The sequence below is a fragment of the Nycticebus coucang genome, chromosome 22 (assembly GCF_027406575.1).
Source record: "Nycticebus coucang isolate mNycCou1 chromosome 22, mNycCou1.pri, whole genome shotgun sequence".
NCBI classification, from domain to species: domain Eukaryota; kingdom Metazoa; phylum Chordata; class Mammalia; order Primates; family Lorisidae; genus Nycticebus; species Nycticebus coucang.
The window spans coordinates 4,073,545-4,099,483 of record NC_069801.1 but is presented as its reverse complement, the minus strand read 5'-3'; the positions used below and the strand labels follow the sequence as shown (position 1 = coordinate 4,099,483).

The following is a 25,939-nucleotide window of genomic DNA, read 5'->3' as shown; positions in this document are numbered from 1 at the left end:
AGAGAGGCTGAGGTGGGAGGAGTGCGTGAGGCCAGGAGTTCAAGACTAGCCTGGACAACATAGTGAGACCTCCATTTCATTTTTTTCCTTTTTTTTTTTTTGAGGTGAAGTCTCACTATGTGGCCCTCAATAGAGTGTCATGGCGTCATAGCTCATAGCAACCTCAAACTCTTGGGCTTAAGCGATTCTCTTGCCTCAGCCTCCTAAGTAGCTGGGACTACAGGCACCTGCCACAATGCCCGGCTATTTTTTGTTGTGGTTGTCATTGTTGTTTAGCTGGCCTGGGCCAGGTTCGAACCTGCTACCCTGGGTGTATGTGGCCGGCACCCTACCCACTGAACTATGGGTGCTGCTGAGACCCCCATTTAAAAAAAAAAAAGAAAGAGAATTCAAGCAGACAGTCGGGAAGCTTGGTCTGGGCTCCTAGGAGAGGTTCCAACTGGAGATTTAACTTTGGGAACCCTCTGCATGGAGAAAGTGTTTCAAGTCAGGAGACTAGAGAGTCAATGGAGAAAAAAATGAGAAGCAGTGCTGGACAGAGAAATGAACCCGAAGCAGCGGAGGGGGCTCGGCGCCCGTACCACACTGGTTATGGCACCAGCCACATACACCGAGGCTTGCCTGTTGGAGCCCAGCCCAGGCCTGCTAAACAACAATGACAACTGCAACAAAAAATAGCCAGGCGTTGTGGTCGGCGCCTGTAGTCCCAGCTACTTGGGAGGCTGAGGCAAGAGAATCGCTTAAGCCCAAGAGTTTGAGGTTGCTGTGAGCTATGACACCACAGCGCTCTACTCAGGGCGACATAGTGAGACTCTGTCTCAAAAAAAAAAAAAAAAAAAGGAAGCAGCAAAGGGGACAGAGAGGCCAGAAGCGGGCCAGGAGAGCTTGAGGTCCTGGGGACCGCAGAGGAAGGCTGTTTCAAAGAGGGCCTTTGTGTCAAATGCTGAGTCCTGTGGGAACAGCCCACAGATGTGGTAACATGGAGGACACTGATGGCCACAGATGAGTGAGTATAGTGTGACAGTGAGGGGCTGAACACCTGACAGAGAAGTCCCCTCTGGCAGCCATCAGATGAATCACTGATGTAGGCAAAAGTCGTGAAGGTATGCTGAAGCACTTGAGTTTGGGATTACTGGGGAACACGGCATCTCAAAGTGTCACGGCACAAATTACTTAATAACTCAGAGAATAAGGGATTTTACAAGGTACAGCGAGATTCCCAAAAGATCCTGCATCTTGGGCACACTGACAAAAGCACAAAGTCAGCTCTGTGGTGTTCCTGCACAAACGCTTAGTCTGAAACTCTCTGCGGACGGCCAGACAAGTCCACACTGAGAGCCTTTGCACTGGACTGCCGGCTTGGACACTTCAAAAGTGTCAGTGTCGTAGAAGATCAAAAATAAAAGGGAGAATTCAGCTTGGCACCCAGACCACAGTGGTTATGGTGCCAGACACATAACACTAAGGTTGGCGGGTTTGAACCTGGCCTGGGCCTCCTAAACAACAATGACAACTGCAACAAAAAATAGCTGGGCCTTGTGGTGGACGCCTGTAGTCCCAGCTACTTGGGAGGCTAAGGCAAGAGAATTGCTTAAGTCCTAGAGTTTTGTTTGTTTGTTTTGTTTTTTGAGGCAGAGCCTCAGGCTGTCACCCTGAGTAGAGTGCTGTGGCGTCATCACTCATAGCAACTGCCAACTCTTGGGCTCAAGCAATCCTCTTGTCTCAATTTTTCTATTTTTTTTAGTTGTCCTGGGCCGGGTTCGAACCTACCTTCTTCAGTGTATGTGGCCAGTGCCCTGTTGACTGAGCTACAGGTGCCGCCAGCCCAAGAGTTGTTGAGGTTGCTGTGAACTCTGACGCCATGGCACTCTACTGAAGGCAGCTTAGTGAGACTCTGTCTCAAAAAAAAAAAAAAATGGGCTTGGCACCTGTGGCTCAAGTGGCTAAGGCACCAGCCACATAAACCTGAGCTGGTGGGTTCAAATCCAGCCCAGGCCCACCAAACAATGATGGCTGCAACCAAAAAATAGCCAGGTGTTGTGGCGGGCACCTGTAGTCCCAGCTACTTGGAAGGCAGAGGCAGGAGAATTGCTTGAGCCCAGGAGTTGGAGGTTGCTGTGAGCTGTAATGCAACAGCACTCTACCCAGGGCGACAACTAGAGGCTCTGTCTCACAAAAAAAAAAAAGGGAGAATTTTTTTTTTTTTTTGTAGAGACAGAGTCTCACTTTATGGCCCTTGGTAGAGTGCCATGGCATCACACAGCTCACAGCAACCTCCAACTCCTGGGCTTAAGCGATTCTCTTGCCTCAGCCTCCCGAGTAGCTGGGACTACAGGCGCCCTCCACAACACCCAGCTATTTTTTGGTTGCAGTTCAGCCAGGGCCGGGTTTGAACCCGCCACCCTCGGTATATGGAGCCAGCGCCCTACTGACTGAGCCACAGGCGCCACCAGGAGAATTTGTTTTTTAAAATAATCATCAAGCTCAAAATTATAAAGGGGAATTACTTCTTAAAGGGATAAATAGAAATAACCTAATCACACACAAACCTTGATTGGGCCCTATATGGGGAACAATTTCTGTGGAGGACATTTTTTTTTTTTTTTTTTTTTGAGACAGAGTCTCATTATGTTGCCTTTCGTGGAGTGCTGTGGCATCACAGCTCTCAGCAACCTCAAACTCTTGGGTTTAAGAGATTCTCTTGCCTTAGCCTCCCAAGTAGCTGGGACTACAGACGCCTGCCACAACGCCAGGCTATTTTTTTCTTGTAGCTGTCATTGTTGTTTAGTAGGCCCGGGCCAGATTGGAACTTGCTAGCCCTTTGTCCGTGGCCTAACCACTGAGCTACAGGCGACAAACCTCTGTGGAGGACATTAAGTTGGAGAAATGCGGGTATTGACTAAAGATGGGCTATATGCCAAAGTTCAGTTTCCTGAATGCCATGGTGGTGTGGGGTTTTGTAGGAAGACATCGTTGCTCTTTGGTGATGGCATGATTTCTGCACCAGAGGCAAGAGGTACTGAGAGAAGGAGAAAGAAGCAAGAAATATTAACAGCTGGGAAATCCAGAAGGGTGTGTGGATGTCATTGTGCTATTTTTTCTTTTTCTTAAGACAGAGTCTTACTTTTTTTTTTTTTTGCAGTTTTGGCCAGGGCTGGGTTTGAACCCACCACCTCTGGCATATGGGGCCAGCACCCTACTCCTCTGAGCCACAGCCACCACCCTATTTTTTCTTTTTTTAAGACTGAGTCTTACTCTGTCTCTTGGACGAGAGTTGCAATGGCATCGAAACAGCTCACTGCAAGCCTCAACTCCTGGGCTCATGCAATTCTCTTGCTTCAGCCTCCCGAGTAGTTTGGGACTACAGGCACGAGCCACCACTCCTGGCAGTAATGCTATTCTTATAACTTTCTGTAGGTTTGGAATATCTTTAAACAAAATTTGGGGAAAGTAAATTAATGAGACTGAGAGGAGAGCTAGAAGGTTGTGAGGACAGATGCCTATCTTAGCAGTTAAAAAAAAAAAAAAAAAAGAGGGGCGGTGCCTGTGGCTCAAAGAGTAGGGCGCCGGTCCCAAATGCCGGAGGTGGCGGGTTCAAACCCAGCCCCGGCCAAAAAACACACACACACACACACACACACACACAAAAAAAAAAGAGCAGCAGTTGCTGGAGGGTGAGTTCAGGCTTGTGTGACATGGGGAATGCTCCAGTTGAGGGGAGACGTGGTGACATAGGAGAGTTGCAGGGGCAGGGAGGAAGGGCTGGTCTCGATTGGAGCAGGGTGCTATCCTTCTGATAGCTTCCATTTCCCGGGAAAAGTAGGAGGCAAGTAGTTAGTGGAGAGCGAGTCAGGGTGGGCTGTGGGAGGGCAGAGAAGATAGGAGATAGTCACTTGTGAGGAGCAGGGGAGAGTGGACGGCTAATAGGGTCAGTCCAGGCTCCAGTCACCAAGCAGTGGTCCATGCCCAGTGACACTGACCACTCCTTCGGCTCCTCCGTAACTCCTTCATGTGGTGTCTGTAGGAACCCAGGTAGGTCTAGCTGCAGAACAAGGCATAGGGTTTGCCAGAGCTCAGGGCCTTCTCGTTCCAATACCAAGAGCAGCCCAGGGTTTGTTATTTGGGGCTCTTCCTGCATCCCAGGACTGTGGTTATTCCCTGCAAGTCTTCTCAAAGGCAGGGCCTTGCTGGTCTCTGCATCCCTGGGAACGGATGCATAGTAGGTGCTTGGGGAGTGCTCACCAGGTGTCAGGAAGCCTGAGGCACCCCGTGGAGAATGGCTGGACCGTGAGGGCAGTCCAGAGCCCCACCACCCTACAGCAGTCTGGATGCCAGGAACATCTGCCTGTGGCCCGGTGAGGCCCAGCCCGAGCCACTGCCTATCCTTCCCCCTAGGTATGCCACCACACCGACTGCCAGCAACTCCACCGCCAAGGCCCTCTCAATCTCTGCGAGGCCTGTGACAGTAAGTTTCACAGCGCCATGTATTATGACGGGCACGTCCGCTTCGACCTACCCCTGCAAGGTGAGCATGGGAGGGGGCCCCCAGAGCTCACATACTAGCTCTGAACCCCATGTCTGTGGGGATACTGTCTTGGTAACTGCTGGAACCCTGACAGGGCCATCAGAAGGACAAGAGCCCATTGTCAAAAATAAAACCCAAGTGTGTTGCTGTTCCTTTTGTTCTACAAGTATTTTAGCAAAAGAAAGATCAGGGGACTGCTGGGCTGGAGGCGAGCCTTTCTCTACCAGGTCCTGTATTCTCACCTGTAGCTGCCCCTGCCCCTTTCTTTACAGTTCTGCCTGTCCCCAGGACAGGGGACCTCTGGGCCAGTCCCTCAGGCCAGCCTCTTGGTCTATCAGAGGCAGTGTGGGGCAAGCGTGTGCAGGTCAGAAGGAACTTGTGGCAGGAAATGAGGAGCCCTGCTGCTAAGTAGGGCTCCGGACCAGGCCCACTGACAGCTGGCTGTGTGGGGGTGGCTTACAGGCACCCAGGCCCATGGGAAAATACCAAACACCTCCTTCCCAGCTGACCAAAAGGACAGAAGGAGTCTCCCCCTCTGCCAGGGTCCCCTTGTGGCTTCAGGTGCGGTCACATCAGTGAGGAAGGGGAGGCCTGAAAGGGTTGCCCACAGACTTTGGTCCCTTCCCACAACAATCTCCAAGGCAGGCTTCATCATCTTTATCTTGTGGAAGGGTAAACTGAGGCAATAGGTGGGTTTATATTAAGGGCAGCCATCCCCTGGGGTTTGCAAGGTGGATAGCAGTGCCTCAGCCCCTGTCCTCACACTACTGAAGGGTCTTAGCTACCCTGTGGGGGGTTCTGTGGTCCCCTGGAGACAGCCATGTGGGAGGCCGAGGAGGGGCCCGGGAGAGAGCAGATGCAGCCTCCACCCACTTTCCTTCAAAGGCTCTGTCCTGGCCCGGAATGTGTCCACCCGGTCATGTCCCCCACGCACCAGCCCTGCAGTGGACTTGGAGGAGGAAGAGGACATCTCCGTGGACAGCAAAGGGTAGGTGAGGGGTCGGTGGGCAGAACAGATATGGTGGGGCAGTCCTGAGTCTCAGTTTTAGATGGGAGGTCCAGGGACAAGATGCTTTGGTGCTTTCCCTTGATTTCTGGGCCAGCCTGCAGGGTGTCTGGGATCAGGCAACACCCCACTAGGTACCATGGGATGTGACTACTGTATTGGCCACCAGAGGGTGCACAACCCCATTGTGGGCCAGGCCACTATGCACCTGTTACCTGTCGCCTGGGGTGAGCGAGTGGGGTGGAGCAACAAAGGCCCCACTAATGTCCCACACTGGTAAGGACCCACCCAGACCCCCCACCTCTACTTTCAGGGACCGGAAGAGTACAGGCTTGAAACTCTCCAAGAAGAAGGCCAGGAGGAGATACACAGATGTAAGGAGCCCACAGGGCTGGCAGATAGGAGCTCCCAGAGAGCCGCCTACCCCATGCCCTTTTCTTCCCCTGAGGCTGGGCCTCTCTGCTCTGAACTCCAGAAAGAGGGATGGGCTTTGTAGTCAGTGTTCCTCCCTTGCCACCCTGTGCCACAGCCTGGATGTCCCCCTTTGCCGAAGTGGGAGATTCTCCAAAAGTTCCTTCAGCGTGAGGGATGCTGGGGGGCCTCCCAGGAGGGAGGAGAGCTGGGGACTGCCGGCCTTCACTTTCCTGCTGGGGTTCCCATCCTGGACCATAGGGTGGGGAGTGGCCGTGGAGAGACTAAGATCCTGTCTCTTCTCAGGACCCTAGCAAGGAGTGCTTCACCCTGAAATTTGACCTGAATGTGGACATTGAGACAGAGATTGTGCCAGCCATGAAGAAGAAGTCTCTGGGGTACGGTCCGGTGGTGCAGGGGGCAGGCAGGTGTGGCCTCCCACATCAGGGGCTCCAGGCCTCTGCAGGTGTGACTGCATGTGTCTGTGTGGTCTGAGTGATCAAGTCCCCACCTGTGGGCAGACCTATGTGGGTATGGACACCATCTCCAGGGACGTGACTGGGTCTGTGTGCCTCTGCATTCTGCTCCTGCATGTGGGGCCCAGGCCTGGGTATGGACAGGTGGTGATAGGTCTGCTCTGGAGTGCAGACATGCCTGTGTGAGAACCTCTGTGGGTAGGTGACTGCACACCTGCTTGTGGTCCTATGCCACCTCCCTTTTCTGTTGGGAAGGTGGGGAGCTGGGGCTGTGGGTGGGGTGGGGTAAGGGCTCATGTGATTGCCCCTCTAACCTATACACTTCCTGTCCTGGGGGCAGGGAGGTGCTGCTGCCAGTATTTGAAAGGAAGGGCATCACACTGGGCAAAGTGGACATCTACCTGGACCAGTCCAACACACCCCTGTCCCTCACCTTTGAGGCCTACAGGTTCGGAGGACATTACCTTCGGGTCAAAGGTGAGCAGCTGGCTACAAAGGTGAAGGCTGGGCTGGCTAGGCAGGGTGGCTGGCACCTGACATGGCCTCCCAGAGCTCAGGTTCTTATTGGCCATGGCCCTGAGCAGGCTCATTACCATACAGGTGTCCCTGCCGGGCGCTGGTGGCAGGTGCTGGCAGGGTGGAGCTGCGAGGGGAGGGAGGGTGGGCAGGCCTTGGTTTGGATCCTTAAGGGAGAGAGGACTGGGGTACTGAGGACATCTTGTTGCCCCCACACACTGCCTCAGCCAAGCCAGGGGACGAGGGCAAGGTGGAGCAGGGAGTGAAGGACTCCAAGTCTCTGAGTCTGCCTATCCTACGGCCGGCTGGGCCAGGGCCCCCTGTGCTGGAGCGTGTGGACCCCCAGAGCCGCTGGGAGAGCCTGGATATCTTGGTGAGGAGGAGGGGTCTTCCTCAAGGGGAAAGTCACCCTGCACCCCTCACTGCCCACTCATTGGGGCTTTAATTGCCCCTTTGGCAAAATGGGGCTGTGAGAATGGGACCCTGTCTACCTGGATCAAACCATAGTTCAAGGTGATTGGTCTTTGAAGTCTTCTAGTAACCAGGAGTCTGAGTGTGTGTGTGTGTGTTGAGCATTTGTGCCAGGGAGTACGACTGTATGTGTGAGTTTGTGCATTTCAAAGTGCGTTTGAGTGTGTTAGTATGTTTCCCTCACTTCATCATGCTTGTGACTGAGGGACGACGGTCCAGGTGTATCTCCCTGGACTTGCCAGCCCCCCAGAGCATGTTTGGGTCTTGGGAGAGGTGGCAGCCTGGGGCAGGTATGCAGGGACCCTCCAACATCCCAGGCTGGCCTGAGATCCTGGAAACCCGCCTTGGGGTGGGGCTGGGGTGGGTAGCCTGGCTTGACCACCCCTCCTTGGCCAGGCCCCCAGCCGCCGACGGAAAAACATGTCAGAGTTCCTGGGGGAAGCGAGCGTCCCGGGCCAGGAGCCCCCCACACCCTCCAGCTGCTCTCTGCCCAGCAGCGGCAGTGGCAGCACCAGCAGTGGGGGTGGTGACAGCTGGAAGAACAGGGCAGCCAGTCGCTTCAGTGGCTTCTTTAGCTCAGGCCCCAGCACCAGCACCTTTGGACGGGTATGTGGACTGTGGGACCTAGGACAGGGCAGCTGGCTGGTCCCAACCCTTGACTCCTACCCCTGACCCTGACCCTGAGTCTCCTTCCAGGAGGTAGACAAGATGGAGCAGCTAGAGGGCAAGCTGCATGCCTATGGCCTCTTTGGGCTGCCCAGGCTGCCCCGGAGGCTGCGCTTTGACCATGACTCCTGGGAGGAGGAGGATGACGATGAGGAGGATGAGGATGAGGACAGTGCCTGCCTGAGGGTGGAGGACAGCTGGAGGGAGCTCATTGATGGGCATGAGGTAAGTCCCACCCTTCCCCTCTCTTTGTCAAAAAGGGGGACAGCCCTTGAGAGGACCCAGTGGAACAGGCTACTGTTATCATTAGTCCACTTTGGGGAAACAATCTAGATGAAAATGGTGTGCTGCTTGGCTGTTTTAGTGGCAGAGGAGGGCTTAGAACTTGGGTGCCTTGACTGTGATGATCTATGTGATAGTAAAAGTGACACCCTTGCCCCTCTTGGGACCTCCATGTCCCATCAGGAAAACAAGTTGAAGGCTGGATTGCTTCTGACCATTGGCCATCTGGCTCCTGGTTGACCTTCCCTGCCCTCCCTCTAGAAACTGACCCGGCGGCAGTGCCACCAGCAGGAGGCGGTGTGGGAGCTGTTGCACACAGAGGTGGCTTACATCAGGAAACTGCGGGTGATCACCAATGTGAGTGGTCTCTCTCCAGGTGACCCCTCAGCTGAGTCTGGGCCTTTGCAGGAGCAGGTGCCTGACAATGAAGGGGGGCCAGGAAAGTGAGATAAGGGCTGTGCCCTGGGAGGGGACTTCAGGCAGCTGAACTGGCACAGGTGCGGCTCATTCACTCATTCTCTTAACGGCTATTACTGAACACCTGCCCGTGGCAGGGGCCCAGCAGCCCACACCCTAGGTGGGACAGAGTGGTCAGGCAGTGTAGGGATATCCACTGGGGAAGGAGTCGTCCCTGTTCTGGGGTTGGGGGTTCAAGGAAGGCTTCTTGAGGGGGAAAGGCAGAGGCTGAACCAAGGCAGAGGAGAGAATTCCAGGTGTGGTTGAAGGCCATTCTCCCCAGAGCTTGCGTGAGGCCAGGGCAGGGTGAGCCCCTGGTAGGCTCTAGGGGCTGGGCCTCCACATCCTCTACCCCTGGCTGCTTCAGGGCCCTTGAGAGGAGGGGGTGGAGGGGAGCCTAAGTGGGGCTTCAGGCTAGGGACTCCCACCGACTGCGGCATTCCCTGCCCCCACAGCTGTTTCTGTGCTGCCTTCTGAACCTGCAGGAGTCGGGGCTGTTGTGTGAGGTGCGCCTGGGCCAGGGGCGGCGGCGGGGGGCGCCCGGAGAGTGGGGCCTGGCCGGAGAGCCGCCTGGGGCTGGCCTGGCCGGGGTCGGGGCGTCCCGGGATGGGCCGGGCTGAGCCGGCCGAGCACACCTCCCACCCCGCGCAGGTGGAGGCCGAGCGCCTGTTCAGCAACATCCTGGAGATCGCGCGGCTGCACCGCGGGCTGTGGGGCAGTGTGATGGTACCGGTGCTGGAGAAGGCGCGGCGCACGCGGGCGCTCCTGCAGCCCGGGGACTTCCTCAAAGGCTTCAAGATGGTACGAGAGGGGCGGGGCGCAGGCGGGGGACACTAACGCAGGGCTGGGGCGCCCAGAAGGCTCCGTGACCCATCGCCTCTGCCCGTCCTCCCCAGTCTCCCCCGACCGGTAACCCTCTCCTCATGGCCCTGGTGGTCAAAAGCGAGGAGTTGTGAGGCGGTTGCCCGGGTTTGAGCCTGGACATCTGTCCTTGCTACCTGGCGGCGGGTGGCTCAGTTTCTTCTTCTGAATAGTAAGCTTGCTGTCCCCCTGGATGGTCGCCCGAGTGCAGTCAGGAAGCATGTGTGACGCGCCTGCACGGGCGGCCGGCTGGGGGCGCGCAGTAACCGGTGGTTCTGCTTGGCCAGTTCGGCTCCCTCTTCAAACCCTACATCCGATACTGCATGGAGGAGGAGGGCTGCATGGAGTACATGCGAGGCCTGCTGCGCGACAACGACCTCTTCCGCGCTTACGTCACGGTGAGGGCGCTGGCGCCGGCCGGCAGGGGGCGCAGGACCCCCTGCCACGGTCGCAGCCACTGCTGGGCGTGGCCAGGAGGGCGTGGCATGCCCTGAGCCCCGCCCCCTCATCTTGTCCCTAGTGGGCCGAGAAGCAGCCCCAGTGCCAGCGTCTGAAGCTGAGCGACATGCTGGCCAAGCCCCACCAGCGGCTCACCAGGTACCCGCTGCTGCTCAAGTCGGTGCTGAGGAAGACAGATGAGAGGCGGGCCAAGGAGGCGGTCGTTACCATGGTAACCAGCGTGGTGGGCGGGGTCCCTCCATGGTCCCTCCCCCGGCTCTCAGCCTACCCTGAGTCTGCGCATGGCCCCATCGCCTGTCCGCAGATCGGCTCAGTGGAGCGCTTCATCCACCACGTGAACGCGTGCATGCGGCAGCGACAGGAGCGCCAGCGGCTGGCGGCGGTGGTGAGCCGAATCGACGCCTACGAGGTGGTGGAGGGCAGCAACGACGAGGTGGACAAGGTGGGCACGTGTGCCTGTAGGGCAGGGCAGCTGGGGAATATCGCTCCCTGCTGACATGGGGAGTCAGGCCTTGACCTCCCTACATCTCTACTCCACTCTCAGCTCCTGAAGGAATTTCTGTACCTGGACCTAACAGCGCCCATCTCCGGTGCTTCTCTGGAGGAGACGCGACAGCTGCTGCTGGAGGGGAGCCTGAAGATGAAGGAGGGGAAGGACAGCAAGGTACCCCGCCCCACTCAGGGCTGAGGCATTACCCCTCTTGCCCTGTGGGTTTGGACCACCTTCCTCCTGGGCCCTAGTCAGTGGTTCTCAGCCACCCGCATGGTAGTGACTCAAGAGCCAAAGACTTGGTGGCACTGGTAGCTCAGTGGGTAGGGCGCCGGTCACATACACCCAGGCTGGTGGGTTCGAACCCAGCCTGGGCCTGCTAAACAGCAATGACAACTGCAACAAAAGAATAGCTGGGCCTCATGGTGGGCGTCTGTAGTCCCAGCTACTTGGAAGGCTGAGGCAAGAGAATCACTTAAACCCAAGAGTTTGAGGTTGCTGTGAGCTGTGATGCTACAGCACTCTACCAAAGGAAACATAGTGGGACTCTGTCTCAAAAAAAGAAAAAAAAGGTTCGGCGTCTGTGGCTCAAGTGGCTAAGGTGCCAGCCACATAACACCTGAGCTTGTGGGTTCAAATCCAGCCTGGGCCCATGAGACAACAATGACAGCTGCAACCAAAAAATAGCCGGGTGTTGTGGCAGGTGCCTGAAGTCCCAGCTACTTGGGAGGCGGAGGCAGGAGAATGGCCTGAGCCCAGGAGTTTGAGATTGCTGTGAGCTGTGATGCCACAGCACTCTACCCACGGTGACAGCTTGAGGCTCTGTCTCAAAAAAAAAAAAAAAAAAGCCAAAGACTTTGTGGTCATAGTGAGGAATGATTATCTGCCTGCAGTTTACTCTTTACCGACTACAAGTGGCAGGGTCATAGCCCAGGGAGAGGCTAGTCACCATCAGGTAGGAGGGAGGGGCATATTCCATACCTGGGCCAGGAATCCTGTCCTGTGCCTTGCTGCACTGGGTAACCCAGAGCCTACAAATTGTGATTTTTTTAAAACCACCTTCCTTCTTTTTAATATAAACCTTCTTTGAAGTAAGTCATAAATATATAACTCCATGAAAAAGAATTCTCTTCCTCCACATTTTAATTTTACTTGAAGGTTCGCTGTGGGGAGGAGGATGGGGAGGGGAAGTATTTGACAAAAACCAAGTGCTCTGTCCTGCTCCGTACCCCAGATGGACGTGTACTGCTTCCTCTTCACGGATCTGCTCTTAGTCACCAAGGCAGTGAAGAAGGCTGAGAAGACCAAAGTCATCAGGCCACCACTGCTGGTAGACAAGATTGTGTGCCGGGAGCTGCGAGACCCTGGTGAGGAGCCTGGGGCCCCTGCTCCTGGGCAGGAGCTGTGATGGACAGGGATTATCATTGTGGCTGACACTGATCTTCCCTAACCAGGCTCCTTCCTCCTCATCTACCTGAATGAGTTTCACAGCGCTGTGGGGGCCTACACGTTCCAGGCCAGTGGCCAGGCCTTGTGCCGTGGCTGGGTGGATGCCATTTACAATGCTCAGGTGAGACCAGAGGCACATGGAGGGTGAGAGCAGGGTAGACTTTGGGCGCTGCTGATCACAGCACATTCTGACCCATGCACACCCAACCCCTATGTGTAGAACCAGCTCCAACAGCTGCGGGCACAGGAACACTCCAGCAGCCAGCAGCACCTGCAGAGCCTGGTAGAGGAGGATGAACAGGAGGAGGAAGGGGAGGAGAGTAGCACCTCTGCTGCTAGTTCCCCTACCATCCTGCGTAGAAGCAGCAACAGCCCAGACTCCCAACATTGGTATGTGTCCTTAAGACCACCCGCAGGTCATAGCAGGGTAGCCCTGCAGCCCAGGGCCCCAGACTCCAAGGCTCAGCCACGTTCCCTTCCTCTGAATGGCCTCATGTCATAAACCCAGGTGTGGGGGGTTCTTCCTTCAGAGTCCAGGTGAGGAGGGCAAGCAGCTTTCAGATTGCTTGCCAACTCTGATCTCTTAGTGGTAGCTGCCTGGAGTGCCAAGCTGAGTGTTCTTACGAGTGTGCCAATCTCACCAGGAAGAGTGCTGTGATCCATTACTGACGCCTGTTGTGGCCACAAGGGTCAGAAAGTCTGGCACATGTGCCACATGCTGTCATTTCTAAGCCTTCAGCTCTGGTGGCAGAGGCTGCAGACCTGTGGGCATTGCCCAGCATGGGCTGCCAAGGCCATCTGGGTTTCCTTCAGTTGGGCTGACTCTGTTCCTGGCCCCACAGCGCCTCGGACGGCTCCACGGAGACACTGGCCATGGTAGTGGTGGAGCCTGAGGAGGCATTGTCCTCCCCCGAGTTTGACGGTGGCCCCTTCAGCTCCCAGTCAGATGAGACCTCTCTCAGCACCACTGCCTCATCCATCATGCCCACCGGGGAGCTGCTGCCCCTGGGCCCTGTGGATGGCCGCTCCTGCTCCATGGACTCTGCCTACGGCACCCTGTCCCCAACCTCCCTGCAGGACTTTGCAGGCCCTGCCCCTGTGGCAGAGGCAGTACCCCGGCCCCCGGAATTGGCACGAGCCCCTTCCCCACCACCATCGCCCCGCCTCCGCCGTCGCACCCCTGTCCAGTTGCTGCCCTGCCTGCCCCACCTGCTCAAGTCCAAATCTGAGGCCAGCCTCCTCCAGCTGCTGTCAGGAGCTGGCACCCATGGAACGCCCCCAGCCCCCAGCCGCAGCCTATCAGAGCTCTGCCTGGCTGCTCTAGCCCCAGGTGCTAGGACTCGGGACTGCTCTCAGGAAGCTGGGCCCAGCTGGGGGGCATCCAGTCCTTACAGTGGCCCCAAACCATTAGAGCCTGAGAACAGAGCCACCTGCTTGGTTGAGGAGCCTGCAGGCTCTGCCAGGAGGAGGTGCAGAGAGCTGTCCTCTGGGAGCTCGCCTGGGGTTCAGCCAGAGCCCCTTCCAGGGGTCTCTGCCCAGCACCGGAAGCTGACACTAGCCCAGCTCTACCGAATCAGGACGACCCTGCTGCTTAACTCCACTCTCACTGCCTCGTGAGTGGCCTGGCCTGGGATAGCGGGCAGGTGGCTTAGTGTTCTGGCATTGGGGGCATATTCATGACTAGGAGCATGAGCATCTAGGGGTGGTGATAGCAGGGGGAGCTCAAATCCTGCCCTTGTATGTGAGTGCTGGCGTCTGCGGCAGACAGCACTGATGGGGCCTGAGGTTCACAGTGGGGATCATAGCCACCCTGTGAGGACATCAGCCAAGGAAGGATTGTCTCTCCCCGCCCCGCAGGGAGGTCTGAACAGAGGGAGGCCCCGGAGAGTGCCACTGACCAAGGGACAGCAGACAAGCATGCCTCCTGAGAGGTACTGGCACCTGCTTCAGCTGCTGTTCCTGTGTGCATGCACCGGATTGCTGGGAAGGACCTCTGTACCATCTGGGGCCCAATTTGCACTTTGCTAGGCTGGACAGAGTGGGGGAGCCTACAGCCCAGGCTACAGTAGCCCCCAAACACCCGTGCAGGGGTCCCTTGTCTCCTATACCCTGAGGCTCCCAGTTCTCCTCCAGGCTGGGCTGGGCTCCCAGACTGCCCTTCTCGCCTGTACTCTCCTTGGCCTCCAATGGGTCATGTTCCTGCCCTGTCCCTGCCTTCCCTAGGTCCCACGGTCCACCCCAGGCTTGGGCTGGGCTCTATGTAAAGTTACATATTTATTGAGCTTTGGTTCTTTTATAAAGACTTGTACATACTTCACTGGGAAGAGTCCTTTGCTTTTGGAAGCCACTCCCTTTCTGACTCAGGTGTATTTGAGCTCAGGTCAAGCTCTGGTTGGGCACCTCCGTGTGCCCCTGTGCCACTCCATCTGTAGTCAGGCACCAGTAGAGTACACTTAGAAAGCGGTCTCAAAGTAAGGCGGGTGAGAGTGTCACCAAACAAACAGCCCAGGACTCTTTCCTTGCTTCAGCCCTGAGCTCTGCCATTAGATCCTCATGGGATGCTGCCTGGGATTCAATGTTATGGAATGCAAGATTTTATTTATTTATTTTTTATTTTTTTTTTGAGACAGAGTCTCACTCTGTCGCCCTGGGTAGAGTGTCGTGGCATCACAGCTCACAGCAAGCTCTCAACTCCTGGGCTTAAGCGATTCTCTTGCCTCAGCCACCCAAGTAGCTGGGACTACAGGCACCCGCCACAATGCCCGGCTATTTTTTGGTTGCAGTTCGGCCGGGGTCGGGTTTGAACCCGCCACCCTTGGTATATGGGGCTGGCGCCTTACCGACTGAGCCACAGGTGCCGCCCATGGAATGCAAGATTTTAAAGGCTCGCCAGAGACATCAATTAATTAAAACCAATTTTAGGAGTCTTTATTAGGTTGGCCAACCGACCCTCCCTCTACGTGGATACAGAGGGAATAGCACAGGCCATGAGAAGGGATTATATAAGGTAAATTATATTATCAGGGGCTACATGCAATCCAGCCGGCAAGCAAGCAAGCAACCGACTTCTGTCATCTGTTACAGAAGCAAAAAGCATCACAGCACTTGCAGTTACAATAGTCACAGATCCCAAGTCACAGATCACAAAACTGAGTAGGGAAACAATTTTACTCTGAACAATGGGTCAGACAATAATAGCAGTGTCATACTGGCAGCTACTCCGTTTGTTGTTTAATTTTTTTTTTTTTTTGCAGTTTTTTTGGCCGGGACTGGGTTTGAACCCACCACCTCTGGCATATGGGGCCAGCACCCTACTCCTTTGAGCCACAGGTGCCACCCTTGTTTAATTTTTTTATTTTAGCTACTTTACTTCCTTATTCCAAGCAAGGGCAAGGGGTTGGGGGGGGGGTTCTTATCCTGCCTCATCAAGACTGAATCCTTCCCACTACCCACACCCCGGCAAGTACTCTGGGAAAGGCGGGTCTCCCACCTGGATCCCTTCAGGTACTTTTAGTTTTGTTTTTTTGTTGTTGCAATTTTTGGCTGGGGCTGGGTTTGAACCCGCCACCTCCAGCATATGGGGCCAGCGCCCTACTCCTTTGAGCCACAGGCCCTGCCCTTCTGGTACTTTCAGGTTGAACTCTTGCACTGCCACCCCCAAGGCTGGGGGTGTTGAGGCCCAGAGAGGGGAAGTAACTAGCCCTGCTCCACCTGGAAAACCCTCGTTCTCTGGGTGGGGCTAGACTAAGGGTTGGGGACCGGGATACAGCTATCCTATGCACCTGGCCTGGTCGCAGCCTGGAGCACTTGGTGCCGCGGACGCCAGGGGTCTGGCCACCAGCGCCAGGTGAGCTGAGGTGCGCCCAGAGGCACCGGGCTGGTGGATTCTGTCAGCTGGGGCGGCGTCCGGCGAGCTCCGCCCTGTCTCCCAGGCGGGCTTTCCTCGACGGGGCGGGGCGGGCCCCGTGGCGCGCGCTGTGCAGAGCGCGTGGAGCCGGAGAGCTCCCGGGTCCGCACGCCTGTACCGAGGGCCCAGGGCGGGGCGAGGCCATGGAGCCCTGGCCCGGGGGCTGCGCGGCAGTTGTGGCTGCGGTGAGTAGGGACGCAGGAAGCAGGGGACAACTTCGAAATTGCCCTCTGTCTGGGCTTCCAGGGCCTGGGGCAAGGAAGGGGCTCCAGGCCAGTCTCCATACTGGCCCCGCTGGGGACTGGGCGGACCGCCCCTTGCGACCTGGTTAAGAGGATCTGCCCGGACGGGGGCCCTCCCAGGGGCTGAGAGGAAACCCCTCCCAGGGGCCAGAGAGTTCTGGGGCCTCCAGGCAGTACAGGGTCTGTTCCCCACTTCACAGAAAGCATGGGTGGGGGAGGGGTGCGGCCTGATTCCTCCCTGGCAGAGGGGAAGCTCCTCCGGTGCTGCAGGCAGTAGCCTCCTCTCTGGCTCCTCCAAAGCCGGGTCTGTGCACTGGGTGAAGGAAGTTAGTCTCACACCCGTTCCCCCACTCCACCCGTGAATGCAGATGGTAGGGCCTCTGAGATGGAGGAGCCTGGGCAGGGAGAGGTCCCCAAAGGACAGTCACCAAGCAATACCCTCCCCCAGGCGTTTGTTCTTGTGCTGCTGGGTCCCCAGGCTTGGGGCAGCACTCTGAGCCCCAACTGTGACTGTGGCAGTGATTTCCAGAAGAATGGTACATTTTGTTGCAGGGGATGTCCAGCAGGTAAGTGGACACAGGGCTGGGAGGGGAATGGGGGCAGGTGGAGTAGGTAGTGCTGGGGAGAGGTATCAGGTAGGCCTGGGCTGAGCTCAGAGAGATGCAGGGAGCCAGAGACAGGGAGGGAGGGAGGAAGTGGGCTGTTGGGGAGCAGGTTGGGTGGTGCTGGGCAGCCTCTTTGGACATCTGACCCCTATTTGGTTCCACAGGGCACTACCTGAAGGGCCCCTGCAAAAAGCCCTGTGATACCTCCACATGCCATCTGTGTCCACCGGGCAGTTTCTTAGCCAGAGAGAACCACAGTGAGAAGCAGTGTTCCCGCTGTCAGGCCTGCGATGAGGAGGGTGAGGGGCTGCCCAGTGCTCAGTGGGGGCTTCTTGAGTACAAGCCCCCACCAAGGTCTTTCTGAAGGAAGTTTCTGGCTTGGGCCCAGCCTTTGGGTGTGAGGACCCTGTGGCCACTCTCTACTGAACCCTCCACCTTGATCTTGCTTCAGGGTACCCTCTCTCCTCTTTTCCTAGAGGTCCCTTCCTCTCTTTGGGGGTTTCCCTGCCTCTGGTTCTCTGGCTATTCCTGTCTCCTTTCTCTGGGAACATGCCTCTGCCTCTCTGTGGGAGTCTCTGGCCTTGACCACATCTGGAGTCTCCATCTCCTTCACCTCACCAGCCTTCCAGGTGGCCCTGGAGAACTGCTCAGCAGTGGCAGACACCCACTGTGGCTGTGAACCAGGCTGGTTTGTCGAGTGCAAGGTCAGTCAGTGTAGCAACAGTTCACCCTTCTTCTGTCGCCCATGCCTAGACTGCGAGGCTCTGCACCGCCATACACTGCTGTCCTGTGAGTACCTCCAATACTGGACTATCTATCCCCAAACCCGTCTCCCTGCCCTGCTCCATGCTGACCCACACCTCTCTTGGACTGCAGGTTCCAGCAAAGACTCTGACTGTGGGACCTGCCTACCTGGATTCTATGAGCATGGTGATGGCTGCGTACCCTGCCCCACGTAAATTCCTGGCTGCCTTGGCCACAGGGAAGGGAGGCTTGGAGCAGGATGGGGGCCTCAGGGACATGTGCTGCTGGTTCAGGGGACAGGAAGGAGGGGGCTTAGCCCTGTGGTGGGTGGGCCCCATTTCAAGCAAACTTAGGATAATAAAAGGAAAGCTGGATTCCCCTTATGTCGACAAATAAGGGGGCATATCTTCATTATCTGCCAGAATTTCCATTAGTAATCAGATTCTGTTGGGCAAGTTGAGAGAGTTAATCTTTCTGCTATGAGGTTCTTCGTGGGGCTATGATAGGGGTAAGGCACTTTATTCATTTACCCATTCAAGCCTTTTTTGAGCATCTCCCATCTCCCAGACACTGTTCTACGTTGTGTGGATACAACAGGGAACAAAGCAGGCAAAAATCCCTATGCTTTCAGAGTTGACAGTGACTTTTAATCTAGTACAGAAGGAGCTCAGTGCATAGTGGTGGTTGTTATTATCATTGGGGACACACTGAGGTTTCAGCATACTTCAGAAACATGCCTGGATGGAATGAGAAGAGAGGCCTGGGGAGGGAAAGGCCTCCAGGATGGAGACGATCCCAGGCAGTCCTGGGTAGCCCCCCTTTCCCGCCCCACATACTCCCTCAGCCCACCTCCCCTCCCTTGCAGGAACACCCTCGGGAGCTGTCCTAAGCCCTGTGCTGCTGTTTGTGGCTGGAGGCAGAGTAAGTGGTGTGCTGGGAATGCAAGTGGGAGAGCTGGGCTGGCCCAAGAGGAGGTGGAGGGTGGTAACTGCCTAACACTCACTACTGCTCTTTCAGTGTTCTGGGTCCAGGTGCTCCTGGCTGGCCTGGTGGTCCCACTCCTCCTCATGGCCACGCTGACCTACACGTACCGCCATTGTCGATCTCAAAAGCCCAAGTTTCCCAGTAAGTACACACACGCACTCACACTTTCAGGGGTCTGGAGTCAGGATGAGTATCTCAGAGCCCACTACACCCTGATGAGGAGGGGGAAACTGAGGCAGGGAGTGTGCAGTACAGATGAACCCAAAAGGAGCTGGACCAGCACCCAGATGTGGAAGGCTTGCCTGCTTGCGTGACCTCACCCTCTTTTCTTTGACAGCAGGTGAACCTGGGATGGAGGCTCTTACCCCACCGGTAAGGATCTCAGTATGTGCAGGGAAGATGGTGAGCAGCATCTGAACAGCCTTCTGGAGCTGGGAGATTGGGTCTTATAACTTGTGATTCACAGTGCTTGGCATGGTGGCTGGTACAGGGAGATCTAATGGGCAAAGCTGAGTTATCAGTGGCTGAGACCAGCTCAGTTCCTGCCTTCAAGGGGCTGTCAGTTTGCTGGAGTTCACTGAGTCCATGGGATAGGTGTCCCCATGGAGTTGAGAGAACAACAGGGAGGCAGGAGGGACAGGGTATTCCAGGAAGAGGCAAGAACTATTCTACCGGCAGCGCCTGTGGCTCAAAGGAGTAGGACGCCAGCTCCATATGCCCGAGGTGGTGGGTTCAAACCCAGCCCCTGCCAAAAACTGCAAATAAATAAATAAAAATAAAAAGAGTTAATATTTAAAAAAAAAACAAAAACTATTCTACGGAGAGAGAGCAGGGCCAAGGGAGTGAGGTAGCATTGGCGGAAGGGGTGGGATCTGCTAAGTGAGCCAGGGACTGTTTATTCCTAGTCAGAGACTGTAGCAAAGGGGACTTTCTATGCAAGCAGGGTTGCCCTGAGCCTCTCTTGGTTTCCAGGCCTCCCACCGCTCACCCTCAGACAATGCCCACACCCTTCTGGTGCTCCCAGACAACCCTAAGGCCTGCACGGTTCAGTTGCGAGACGACAGCTGGACCCTTAGCTCCCCTCGGACCCAGGAGGCGCCCTGTCCGCAGGTGACATGGCCTTGGGACCACCTGTCCAACAGAGCTCTTGGTAAGTGACCACAGTGGCCTGAGGCCTTGACCCCGTTCTCCTAAATCCAAAGTGGTTTCGCAACCTGTCCACTTTTGATTCCCTAACTGGCTGGTCTCCCTGCACAGCCCTGCCGGCTTTCTGCTAGGGGGACTCGCAAGACCCTGACCCCGCCTCCGTCCATCGCCCACATTCCCCATTGGTTCTCCATGGCCCCGCCCCCAGGCCCTCCTCCGGCGCCGGTGCTTTCGTCAGCGCCCCCTGCAGACTCTCCCGCGGCTGTGCTGCAGCCTGGTCCGCAGCTCTACGACGTGATGGACGCTGTCCCTGCGCGGCGCTGGAAGGAGTTTGTGCGCACCCTGGGGCTGCGGGAGGCCGAGATCGAGGCTGTGGAGGTGGAGATCGGCCGCTTCCGAGACCAGCAGTATGAGATGCTCAAGCGCTGGCGCCAGCAGCAGCCTGCCGGCCTGGGCGCGGTCTACGCAGCTCTGGAGCGCATGGGGCTGGACGGCTGCGCTGAAGATCTGCGCAGCCGCCTGCAGCGCGGCCCGTGACGTGCTCCAGTGGCCCTTACAGAATCCCTAAGTATGGTTACTTATACGTGTAGATATTTTATGTCACTTATTAAGACACTGGCGGGGCCCTGCGTAGCAGCGCCAGCCAGCCTCACCCCCAGGCTCTGGTTAAAGTGAAGAAGCATGGCCCCGATATCCAGAGAGGGTCAAGAGATTGCTCAGTTGTTTCTCGGCTCGAGCTTGGCTGAGACCTCGGTATTAAATCTATCAAGAAAAGTGGCATCTTGGTGTTCTGTAGGGTGGGGGTGTTCAGTGGCCCAGGTCCGGACCCATTGTGTCCTAAGCCTGCCCCTCCTGCGTGCACCGTGACCAGGTACCCGAGAAGGAGAGAGCGACGAAGTAAAAGCTGAGTCCTGGCGGCTGAGAGCGCTTTAATGGGGGTGTGAGGCAGCAGGGCGGGGTGGGGGACAACAGTTGGAGACACAGGTTCGGCCCCTCGTCCTCCACTCCACCAGGGCAGTGAAAGGGTCCAAGGAGCGAGGGCCCCTGGCTGGGGACTGGGTGCAGATCTAACCAGAGCGGAGTCGGGTGCAGGGGTGGGGCCCCCAGAGCAGCAGTTGGGTTCAGATGGGCAGTTTTCATCTTTTCTGGTAAACAAATGACTGAGAGGAAACTCTCAGCAGGAATGAGAAAAGTGGCCCGGGCTGGGCGCAGATCTGGGTCAGGGAGGGAGGAAAACCCCGTCCCCGAGCTTGGGGCCTGCCTCCGCCCAGGATGCGCCGGCAACGCGGTTCCGGGGCGCGGGGGAGGTGCTGCGGTCAAGCCAAGCCCCGCAGGAAAACAAAGTACCACCCACGGGGCTGGGGAGAGTTCTGTACACTTTGACATTCAACCAACATGCAAATATATGTAAGTCGGCATGCAAGTAAGCAGGGTTTTTTTTTTGTGTGTGTGTGTGTGTTTTTTTTGCGTCAGCAGCTTGGGCACTTTCTCTGGGTGACTGCGGGTGGCGTCGGCAGGGGCAGGCTCCAGCGTGGAGGGCGGGGGACAGAGTGGGGGGTCAAGGAATGGTCAGGGAGGGGTCAGCAGGGGGTCCAACTCAGGAAGGGAATGGCAGCGCAGCTCCCCAGCCCTTCTGCTCAGGCCGGGCGGGGGCGGGGCGCCCCCTCCCCCAACTCGAGTGACTACATAAGGGGCTGCATCGGCTAGTACTTAGCGATGTCCCCCTTCTTCAGGATGACCTGTCGCTGCCAGGGCGCCAGTTTGGTCTCATCGTAGCCCAGTGTCCGCAGCTTCTCCGACTGCTCTTTCTCCCGCCGCAATTCTTCCTGCTTCTGCCTCGCCTCCTCTTTCCTGGAGACGGGTGGGGGCAGAACCCAGTGAAATCTGGAGGCAAATACTGGTGCTGGCATAAAGGCCACCGGCACCAGGGCGGCAGCCTGCAGGGCCCCTTGCCCAAGAAGGCAGGGGCTAGGTTGTTGAGGACAGAGGGGCTTTCCTGGGGACAGACTGGGGTTGTTGGGACACACGTAAACTGGGCAAGTGGGAAACTGAGGTTGGGTTACTGGAGGCTGGAGTTCTTTCTGGGAACAGGTGCTGGGGCTCTGCTAGAAAGGGTGTCACAACATGCAGGAGGAACATCATTGGGGTCAGGACTAGGGAGCTGTCAATTTCAATTTTGGGGGACTGGCATGAGCTGCTGGGGAGCAGAGAGACCATGTAATTGGGGGACGGGCTGGGGAATTCAGGACTGGTTAATTAGAACATCAGGGGTGGATCTGCTTTGTTGATAGGGTAACAGCCATGCACACCTGGCTGTTAGGCATTTGAAATGTTGCTGGTACAGACCAGAAAGTACCATAGTCATAAAATGCCCACGGTATTTTAAAGACTTAATTTTTTAAAAGTAAGTATAAAACATCTCATTCATATTTTTTTTGAGACAGGATGTCACTGCTTTTCAGGTTAGAGTGCAGTCATGTCATAGCTCACAGCAACCTCAAATCCCTAGGCTCAAGGGATTCTCCTGCCTCAGCCTCCTGAGAAGCTGGGACTACAGGCATGCCCTAGGCTTTTTTTTTTTTTTAAGAGACAGTGTTTCACTTTGTCACCCTCAGTAGAGTGGCGTGGCATCACAGCTCACAGCAACCTCCAGCTCTTGGACTTAGGCGATTCTCTTGCCTCAGCCTCCTAAGTGCTACAGGTGCCCGTCACAAGGCCCGGGTGTAGTCCCTCCCAAGGGACTACAGGTGCCTGTCACAATGCCCGGCTATTTTTTTGTTGCAGTTTGGCTGGGGCCGGGTTCGAACCCGCCATCCTTGGTATATGGGGCAGGCGCCCTACTCACTGAGCCACAGGCGTCGCCCTTTTTAAAAAATGTTTTGAAGAGATGGGGTCTCGTTAAGTTACCCAGGCTTGTCTCAAACTCTTGACCTCAAGCCATTTCCCCACTTTGGCTTCCCAAAGTACTAAGATTATGGGTGTGAGCCACCATTTCCAGCCAGTAATTTCCATGTTGCAATATATTTTCTGATATATTGGGTTAAATAAAATATTGCTAAAATTAAGTTTACCTATATCTATTTTTTCAATATGTCTATTAGAAAAATTTAAATTATGGATGTGGTTCACACTATATTTCTATTAGCACAACACCGGGCTAGATTAAGGGGGGAAGAAACTAAGTTTTTAACTAAACAGATAATCAAAGTTATTGATACTGAGGTTGGGCTGTGTGGCAGAAAGACTAGCTTAATAGACCAGCCCTGACTAATTGGGAGCAGGCTTATTATCAGAGTGTAAGAGCTAGATTTGGGGTAGTGGGCTAAGTTATTGGGGGGCAAGGGTCTGGTGGCATTATGGGGAGCAGAGAGGCTGTGCAGAAGGGCTAAGAAACAAGATTACTTGGGAAGGGCTGGAGGAAGGGATTAATATCTGTGACTGGGAGGGAGGGCAGGTTGGGGCCAGGAGCATACTTACCGCTTCTGCTCCCTGGAAGGAAAAAGAGACAGTGTTAGTTGGTGTGTCTATTTAAGTCACATGGTCAAGACATCTTTCCCCGGCCTAACCCCCAGATCACCTCTCCTCTTCCAGCTTCTTCCTTAAGATGTCTCGCCTCCAGGCAGGCATGTTGGCCAGCCGGGCCTCCTCCTCTTCTTCCTGAAACACAAACATAAAGCTTCAAGATCAGCAGGAGCTGGGAAGTGTGGAGCCAGATGGGGAGCACCTCTAACCCAGGGTACCTGGAGGAGTCAGGGACAATGGGTGGCAGATGTGGTCATAGGAAGAAAATGTTTTGATGCTCTTCTATAGGACAAGTGAATAAGGTGCCTGGTCATAACCTCTGCAGAGGGGTCTCCTGTCCTACAGGAACCCAGCCTATGTCCTAGAGGAGGCACCCATAACTCAGTGCAGGATGGAAGCAGAGAATGAAATAGTTGGGCCCCAGAGACCCTGAGCCTGATTCCCCATAGGGGCAGGTGGACAGGTGGCCCTATGTCTGTATCCTCTGGGCAGATGCAGACATGGGTCCCTGCACATCCTATCAGCTTGGGGAGGCTTAGGCTGCCTCTGGCTCCCCTGTATGTGAAGGACCTTCTGGCCTCTCCCTACTGGAGCAGTCACCTGCTCTGCAATTGTGGGGCTGCAATGATATGGGGGAGGGTGTCCAACGCAGGCCGCTTACAGCAAAGAGATTTATTTCTTGAATGTTACACAGGATAAAGAATCTGTACACAGCACACAGAACACTGCACACGTGGCTCCCTTGACCTTAGCAGAGGAGGTAGCTGTGAAACTTCGGTAGAAAACCAGAGAGAGAGACTGCACCACACTACCTCAAGGGGGACCCACTGTCCCCGACTCAGAGCGGCATCTTCTGCCGCCTGGCTCCACACAGAGCCCTGCAAGTCCAGAGGGCCAGAGGAAGACAGCTGGTTTTCTCTGCGCCATGCCCTGTCTCTCCTGGCCAGTGCTCCATGTCCTGCTCTAACGGGCCTCAAAGCATGGGGCAGCCTGGTCCTGGGCACTGCGGGGTTCTCAAAGCTGCCCATCCCAATTCTTCTTGCCAGCCCTTGGCCTCCAAAAGGGATCAGACAAACATCAAGCCCCATGTAAGATGCTTGAGGGTAAATTCCTAATTCCATTTCTCAGATGTCAAACAGCTCTGCCTCCTTCTCCTTCCAGAAGGAGAAGCTTCGATCAATGTATCGGCAGATGTCCTCGTTGCTAAACTCGCCCATCTCAGACACCAGCTCCAAGGGGTCTTCCAAGGCAGTGGCTTCGGAACCTGGAGGGTCCGAGGTCGGGGGAGGTGCAGCAGGTGGAGGCTGCGGGGCAGGGGCCGGCCCTTCTGGCTGGTCCTCCATCCAAGCTGAGCTGGTCTCTTCAGTCATTTCTTCCTCCTCCTCTCCTTTCTCCTCCGCCTCTCCTTTCTCCTCCTCTCCTTTCTCCTCTTCCTCCTTCCTGCCCTTTTCTTCTTGGACAGGCTCAGCCTCTGGGCTGTCTCCAAAGAACTGGCGCCTGAGGTCCTCAAAGCCATCGCTCCAGCTGCGCCGGCCGGCCTCCACCTCCTCCAGCACGACTCGGTGGAAGAGACGGATGAGCTCCCACGGGTGGCTACCCAGCCGGTCGAACATCTCATAGCAAAGTAGGTGGCGGAACTTGCGCTCTTCCTGGCTCAGGCCCATCTCCAGCAGCTGGAAGTAGCCGAGCATGAAGAGGTCCAGCGTGAGGCTGTCGTAGCGTGGGGGCGCGCCGCCATCGAGGGGCGGCAGGAAGTGCTCGGGCCAGTACAGGCCGTGAGCCAGGCCCGGGCCGCGCGGGTGGGACGCCGGCACCTGCCGCAGCAGACTCCGCCAGTGGCCTAGGAGCTTGCCCACTACCTGCCGCTGCTTCAACAGGTGCCGCAGCCGCTCGTCGAGGCCGCGGTCCCTCGCTGGCAGCTGCGGGGCGTCCGCGGCCTCAAGGCTAGGGTCGGCCCCGGAGGCCACTACGCGGGGCAGCAGTCTGCGCAGGCGCGCCTGGGCGAGGCGCCCGGGGCCACAGAAGGTCCACTTGCGCCAATGCTCCAGGAAGAGGTAGACGATGCGCTCCTTGCGCATGTCCAGGTAGTCCTGCACGCTGCGCAGCTCGGTGGACTGCGGCGGCCTGCGCGCCAGCTGCTCGGGCTCAGGCAGCGCTACCTGGCGCTCCGGCGTCTCGGGCAGGCCCAGGGCGCCTAGGGACTCTTTACGGGTGCTGGCTTGGCCCGGGCTGGCCGCCATGTAGTCCTCCTCGAGGATAGGTTCAAAGCCCGGGACGCCAGCGGGATGTGACAGCTTGTGGCACGGGACGCCGGCGAATGCTGCGCCCTGGGCGTGCAGCTCATAGGTGGCACGGAGTTGCCGCACGGACACACCACACTCGAGGATCTCGCGCGCCACGGCCTCACGGCACCAGCTGAGCGAGTGAGACCGGCCCACGCAGAGTGGCCCGGGCCGCCAGGACGCATCAGGCAGTGGTGCCAGCGGCTGACCCGTGTCGGCGGCCAGCAGTTCGGCCAGGTGCGTGGGCCGGCCGCCAAGCGCGGCCAGCAGCGTGGCCATGCTCTTGAGCAGCGCGGAGATCTTGTTGCACCAGGCCGGCAGGCTGGCGGCGCGGCCGTGCATGCGGCGCGGGTCGACGGTGAAGCGTGGCGCTGACAGGGCAGCCGAGATGGGCAGCAGCTGCTCCAGCTCCAGCTCCAGCTGTTGCAGGCGTGCCTCC

The 25,939-nt window shown here is 56.6% G+C and overlaps 3 protein-coding genes across 15 annotated transcripts in view; 2 read left to right on the top strand and 1 right to left on the bottom strand.

Annotated features, from left to right (window-relative positions):
- The window catches only part of PLEKHG5 (pleckstrin homology and RhoGEF domain containing G5), a 55,655-nt gene extending 40,250 nt beyond the window's left edge, over positions 1-15,405 (top strand). For 5 of the 10 annotated variants that reach the window (XM_053575477.1, XM_053575474.1, XM_053575481.1 and 2 more), the window contains 20 exons: positions 4,396-4,525; positions 5,411-5,513; positions 5,845-5,905; positions 6,249-6,340; positions 6,759-6,895; positions 7,162-7,307; positions 7,802-8,011; positions 8,102-8,296; positions 8,615-8,710; positions 9,265-9,315; positions 9,461-9,610; positions 9,958-10,068; positions 10,191-10,340; positions 10,434-10,571; positions 10,674-10,793; positions 11,854-11,986; positions 12,074-12,189; positions 12,289-12,458; positions 12,911-13,681; positions 13,926-15,404. In XM_053575477.1, the coding sequence (XP_053431452.1) occupies positions 4,396-4,525; positions 5,411-5,513; positions 5,845-5,905; positions 6,249-6,340; positions 6,759-6,895; positions 7,162-7,307; positions 7,802-8,011; positions 8,102-8,296; positions 8,615-8,710; positions 9,265-9,315; positions 9,461-9,610; positions 9,958-10,068; positions 10,191-10,340; positions 10,434-10,571; positions 10,674-10,793; positions 11,854-11,986; positions 12,074-12,189; positions 12,289-12,458; positions 12,911-13,681; positions 13,926-13,935 (3,090 nt within the window). In that variant the 3' untranslated portion in view covers positions 13,936-15,404. Of the gene's footprint in view, positions 1-4,395; positions 4,526-5,410; positions 5,514-5,844; positions 5,906-6,248; positions 6,341-6,758; positions 6,896-7,161; positions 7,308-7,801; positions 8,012-8,101; positions 8,297-8,614; positions 8,711-9,264; positions 9,316-9,460; positions 9,611-9,957; positions 10,069-10,190; positions 10,341-10,433; positions 10,572-10,673; positions 10,794-11,853; positions 11,987-12,073; positions 12,190-12,288; positions 12,459-12,910; positions 13,686-13,925 lie in introns of those variants that run through there. The other 5 variants (XM_053575475.1, XM_053575480.1, XM_053575476.1 and 2 more) reach the window with 4 other exon arrangements.
- Positions 15,406-15,422: 17 nt separating this feature from the next.
- On the top strand, positions 15,423-20,239 carry TNFRSF25 (TNF receptor superfamily member 25). Of its 4 annotated transcripts, XM_053575499.1 has the most exons (11): positions 15,513-15,572; positions 15,866-16,160; positions 16,666-16,783; positions 16,987-17,121; positions 17,444-17,611; positions 17,699-17,777; positions 18,432-18,487; positions 18,584-18,691; positions 18,888-18,922; positions 19,523-19,700; positions 19,905-20,239. In XM_053575499.1, the coding sequence occupies exons 2-11, from the start codon at positions 16,119-16,121 to the stop codon at positions 20,231-20,233; spliced, it is 1,248 nt and encodes a 415-aa protein (XP_053431474.1). In that variant the 5' UTR covers positions 15,513-15,572; positions 15,866-16,118; the 3' UTR covers positions 20,234-20,239. The 4 variants fall into 4 exon arrangements, with proteins under 4 accessions (XP_053431472.1, XP_053431474.1, XP_053431473.1 ...); XM_053575497.1 differs by having other exon boundaries at positions 15,423-15,572; positions 15,866-16,783; XM_053575498.1 differs by lacking the exon at positions 15,513-15,572 and having other exon boundaries at positions 15,583-16,783; positions 19,947-20,239.
- Positions 20,240-21,399: 1,160 nt separating this feature from the next.
- ESPN (espin) overlaps positions 21,400-25,939 on the bottom strand; it is a 30,922-nt gene continuing 26,382 nt past the window's right edge. The window contains exons 11-13 of the mRNA XM_053575485.1: positions 23,274-23,353; positions 23,174-23,185; positions 21,400-21,547 (exon numbers count right to left, since the gene is read on the bottom strand). Coding sequence (XP_053431460.1) covers positions 21,400-21,547; positions 23,174-23,185; positions 23,274-23,353 — 240 coding nt within the window. The remainder of the gene's footprint in view (positions 21,548-23,173; positions 23,186-23,273; positions 23,354-25,939) is intronic.

Excerpts from the sequence above, each read along its gene's own strand:
- TNFRSF25 (XM_053575497.1), top strand. The coding sequence starts at position 16,603 with ATGGAGGAGCCTGGGCAGGGAGAGGTCCCCAAAGGACAGTCACCAAGC. Across the intron at positions 17,778-18,431 it reads GGCTGCGTACCCTGCCCCAC|GAACACCCTCGGGAGCTGTC; the intron begins GTAAATTCCTGG and ends CCTCCCTTGCAG. Across the intron at positions 19,701-19,904 it reads CCTGTCCAACAGAGCTCTTG|GCCCTCCTCCGGCGCCGGTG; the intron begins GTAAGTGACCAC and ends CCCCGCCCCCAG.